The following is a 5,236-nucleotide window of genomic DNA, read 5'->3' as shown; positions in this document are numbered from 1 at the left end:
TACAGCTCGACCCTTGGATCATCCAATCATCACAAGAAGGAAATATAGCTAACATGATTTAGGTATGACCTCCAAAAATTATGTATGTATGCACATAAAAGTATACGCATGGTGTATGTATCTATATATAGAATGAAATGTATAATTAAAAACAAAATTAATAGTACCAAGTGACATACAATTCAAAGCAAGTGGAAAAAAGTATCATTAAAAAACTTATAACAAAGAGAAAAAATATAAAGTTTAAAGTAATACTTGTTTTGTTTTTTTTACAATTAAAAGGAATACAACATTAAATCATTACACAATAAATAATTATCAAAAACTCTACATATGTTTTGGGGTCTATGACGCCATCTTCAGGTGTAACGGTAAAGGCACGGTTGGGACTTATATACCCACATAATAACACCATCTAGGCTTAAACTACCGAGAGTTACAAAACGTCTGTCCAGGACTTGATTATTTCTAGACCTGGACCATTTAATATTGGTTTATTTAATACATATAAAAAACAATGCTAGACACTGACCTTATCAAGTAAATCATATAACTTGTGCAGCAATACTCTCCAGAATTTGGACGTTGCTGTCGATCCACTTTCTTGAAGACAACGTGATACTTTCTGGATGTACTTTAAGGTAATTTCAATAAAGTTCCGGTAGTGAGGTTCCATTTTCTTGGAAGATTTAGAGCTCAGTCCAGCAATCTTTCAAAGTAAAGATTAAAATGACAATTCCATTGTTCAATGTATTCATAATTAAATCATAAACCTTTATCTTTGCGAACAATAGATACTTCCCAAATTGGTGTCTGCAATGGGCCTGCTATTTAACTGTTTTATGGAAGGTGTAGCTTGGTGTCTGCAATAGGCCTGTTATTTAACTGTTTTATGGAAGGTGTAGCTTGGTGTCTGCAATAGGCCTGCTATTTAACTGTTTTACGGAAGGTGTAGCTTGGTGTCTGCAATAGGCCTGCTATTTAACTGTTTTATGGAAGGTATAGCTCATTTTGTACATGTGTATGAATTAAAATTTACCAGACTGAAATTTTACGTTGAAAGTTCTCATGCGCAGCCTGAATAGTATTTTAAAATTTTCTCCACATTTGTTACCTTTACTTAAATTCCTACACCTGCTCCCAGAATTAGAAAAAACCTCAATGCTTTGTCTATTCTTGAAACTTTAATCTTTCAATTGCTACATAATTTTATTTTGTTCTTAATTGTATTTTCCCCAAAAAGGGACGTGTTCACAAAGGAAAAAAATGTAATAACTCATGTTTTTCTTTCTCTATGTAATTTACAGTTATTTTTTGGAAATACTATTCTTTTATTATATAAATTGATAGTACATTCTTTCAGGCACAATATAGAACTGGTGAACTCTTAACATATAACAAAGTATTAACTACTTCACCAGACACGATCGAGTTCACGGACAATTCTTACCTTAAAATTAGTGATAACGGAAGTTTAGGCATAAACAATAACACAGAAAGAAATTATAAAACACAGATCTGTACCTGACCAACAAAAGTTTGTGAAGACAGAAGAGAGATCATGAACGATACAGTGGTGTACTTGAAGTGGCGAAGTTGCTTAGCGGAATGTGTCTTGACATCGAACAGCGGATAGATATCTGGTCGACTTTCGCTAGCTTGACAAGTTTTTGAATTCACAGTTGTGGAATCATCTAACAAAAACAAACGTGATAACTTGGTGAAATATACTGAAACTAAGAAACATTAAACACGTGTGCGTGTGTGATACTAAGTTTTCCCAGGCAGATAAAAAGAAATATTGAAATTTTATTAATGATAAACATTCACCTTCTTGATGCGGCAAGGATAATAAAAACTCCAACAGTTTAATGAAAGAAACCAACTGGATCATGGGCTGAAAACACTGGCTTAGTGAGACAGCAAAGTCCACCAGAGGAGGTAGTGTTCCTTGAACCTGTAAAGAACGTATTAAGTACAACACAGTTAAAAAAATACGAGAAGCAGGGTTTTTAAAATCTCTATGACGAAGGTACTTCTAATCTTACTAAAAAAAATACATTTAAAGTGCTAGTTTTTTTAGTTCTATAAAACTTTACCTTTTCCTCGGCAGGTCCCTGAACAGGTTGCTTGGTTATGTGTCGGTCAAACACTTGACCAAGAGGAATCCACAAGTACTGCTTTGGACCAAGGGTGTGAATTAGCTTGGAAAAAACAGGTAATCGTCGATGTTGTGGAATATCCAGAACAGCATCTACAAATACCCTTGTTACCATGGCAACGGTTTTTTTGGTTTCATCTGTAGTTCCAGTTTGGTTGCTTGTCTGTATAATTTAAAAAAAAAAAATTATTGTTACAGGGGAAAATCCAATCTCTAATTAGGACTATTTTTCAGATGTATTTCATGAGGCATTCATTTAATATTTAAAGAAATATTTTTTAGATTTATAACTTTCTGAAATTCTGCTTGAAAATGTGTAGAAAATATATATATACTATAAACAAAATATATATACTATAAACAAAATATATATATTATAAAAACTAGCAAAAGAAAGATTTTTTTAAACTCCCTAGGAATGGTGCCGACAAAAGAAAAAATGTTTTTAGACGATACAGTACAATTCTTTCAAACGTTTCTGTGTGCAATATAAAAAATAAATTATTACACTTATCAAAAATATCGTTACTATATACTAACACATATCTTACAATAAAACAAAATTAATAAACTGGTTTTCGGAGAGTACGAACACGAGATAATACACATTTCACTAACATCAAACCGATGTCACAAATTCCTTCAACATGTCATACAAATTAGCAAATAAATATGTTAGTTTTCTCATGAAACAAACAGCATCCTTCTGATATAGTATAGGCACGGTATAAAAAGAAAATCATAAATCGTTCATCAAGTTTCGTACCAGAATACAAATGAAAATGCGAGCAATCCGTTCTAATAATTTCTTCAAACTTTTATTAATTTGCAGTACAGGCAAAAACTGGCAACATGGTTAAGCCACAACTAGATGTCACTACGGTTTATATGAAAAATTTAAAAATATCATTTTGCAATACAACAATAGATATATTTGAATATTTTTGCTCATACAATCCAATATTTCCCCACATGTGACACATCTGTTAATGTATAATAAAGCTACCAGGGGGCACCACTAAGAGTCTGATATGATCTTAACATAAAAAGTTTAGTAAAATAGAATAATCTTGTTAGTTCTGTAATCTTATTTCAATCCAGTTTTCACTTTATAAACAAGGTGATGAGAATAAAAATAATACAAAATTTCATTCTGTGATGTGCGTAATCTTCTCTTCGTTAGATCCTACACAAATTTTAGGTTAAACCGATATTAAATATGACTTTAACCACACACATATAAATAATGATGAGAACCGATAATCTGTTTTTTGTTACTCTTGCCAAGGGATTAATGGTATTCCTATTATTTTCAAGATACAACATCGTAACTTGTCTGTGTCAAAAAGAGCACATCCGAGTGGTACTGGAATGCATGCCGATATTTTTATGACCAGTTCTATGTTAAAATTCTTGAATGTTTCAAAAATAGTCATTCTTTAAACTAATTTGATTCAGTGAAGTCTAAATCACAAATTTCTTTTGCCACAAACTTCTGTCACTGACCTCAAGAAGAGCTGGGATAATGGTCTCGATTGTCTGGCTGATCACTTGGAAGCTGTAGGTATCATCCTGACGTACTAAACTTGCTCCCATAAAAGTGAAAATTGCCATGATATTATGCAGAACATGCTCCTGTCAAGAAAAAGGAGATCTTTAGGTTTTTTCATATAACAGCACGCTCATGTACGAGTTATTGTCAGTTTCAACAATCCCTCTTCCAGATACCTGTTAATTTGAACCCTCCCTTGTAGATGAGGTTATCAGATTAAAGTTGGTGTACTGTACAAAAAATTATAATAAACAAAAAATAACTGTTCACAAAGAAGTCACAAAACTGAAATCTCAAAAGTCTACAATAAAAATTCTGAAATAACTTTGATATTTGTTGTGCAATAATATACAGTAATAATGGTCAATAGAAGAACTGCTACCCCCCACAGAGTCAACACAATGTACAATCTGACTTCATAAGTCAAACTGTATAAAAACATTACTTTAACAGTTAGTACTACTACAGAAATTTCATATCTTGTATTAAACCCATTAGACATTAAAACATTACGAACTACTGGAACTAAAAAAAAAACAATTAATATACCCAGGGAATAACTAATAATGGTAGGAAACAAAAAAAACCAGTACAATTCTTTTACCTGAAATTGGATCTTGAAATTAACAATTTTTAAATCAGTTAACATATTTCCGTATAGTTGCAATAACTGAAAAAATTAACATTAAACAGAATATTTCAGGAACAATAATGTTACAAAGAATTTCGAGAGGTAAAAATATCTTACGGAGAAACGGGAAGCGACAAGATTTAAAAGCAACAAAGCCAGGTTTTGTGTTTGTGGATTTTCCGAGACACGAATGACTTGGACAATTAGTTCGACTTGAAAATGTTCTTCTTTCAGTTTCACACTTGTTTCACGAGTGTTGCCATCTTCCGACGATAGCACCTGCTGCACACACGTATAGAGACAAGACAAAATAACTTGCTGAAGGTAGTGTTCATCAGGACCATTTCCTATTTCCAGTGACCTACGAAACATGATTTTAATACATAAAAACTTTCTTCCAGTGATGAGAGAACAGGCTTCCATCTGATTTCTAGAAAATTACACTTTGTTATAAAATGTCACGAGTCCTATCACTACTCTCACAAATCAAACTCTCAAAATTATTGTTTCTAACCAGACAAATACTAAAGTTATTAAAATGATGCACCAGTAGTTTCTGAGGTTCAGCAAAAATTAGAATTCATAACAGACAAAAGAAACTAAACGAATTAAGATATAAAATAAACTTAAAAATAATCTGACCACTTTTTCTTCTTTTTAATGGACAAGCAACCCGAGAATCGTGTAGCCGAGACATAAATGAAAGAAAACGATTACTAAACCCATTTTAAAACAAAGTTATGTTTGAGATTTTCTGACATTAACATCTTCAATATTCACTTATGTTCTACACCAATAAACCATTAAATATGTTTAAAACGTTTCATGGATATATTTGTAACGATGTAACATTTTTCTCATTACAAACTTACTGAAGTAATTCAGATTTCTA

At 32.0% G+C, this 5,236-nt stretch overlaps 1 protein-coding gene across 1 annotated transcript in view; it reads right to left on the bottom strand.

The window, feature by feature from the left end:
- Positions 1 to 4,716, bottom strand: part of LOC106471305 (HEAT repeat-containing protein 1-like) — an 18,069-nt gene extending 13,353 nt beyond the window's left edge. Inside the window, exons 1-4 of the mRNA XM_013931902.2 lie at positions 4,462 to 4,716; positions 3,668 to 3,796; positions 2,100 to 2,324; positions 1,887 to 1,957 (exon numbers count right to left, since the gene is read on the bottom strand). Of these exons, the coding sequence (XP_013787356.2) occupies positions 1,887 to 1,957; positions 2,100 to 2,324; positions 3,668 to 3,796; positions 4,462 to 4,716 (680 nt within the window). The remainder of the gene's footprint in view (positions 1 to 1,886; positions 1,958 to 2,099; positions 2,325 to 3,667; positions 3,797 to 4,461) is intronic.
- Positions 4,717 to 5,236: the final 520 nt, after the last annotated feature.

The sequence above is a fragment of the Limulus polyphemus genome, unplaced genomic scaffold (genome assembly GCF_000517525.1).
Source record: "Limulus polyphemus unplaced genomic scaffold, Limulus_polyphemus-2.1.2 Scaffold4527, whole genome shotgun sequence".
Taxonomy (NCBI): Eukaryota; Metazoa; Arthropoda; class Merostomata; order Xiphosura; family Limulidae; genus Limulus; species Limulus polyphemus.
The sequence above is the reverse complement of the archived record's forward strand: the minus strand, read 5'-3'. Positions and strand labels throughout refer to the sequence as shown.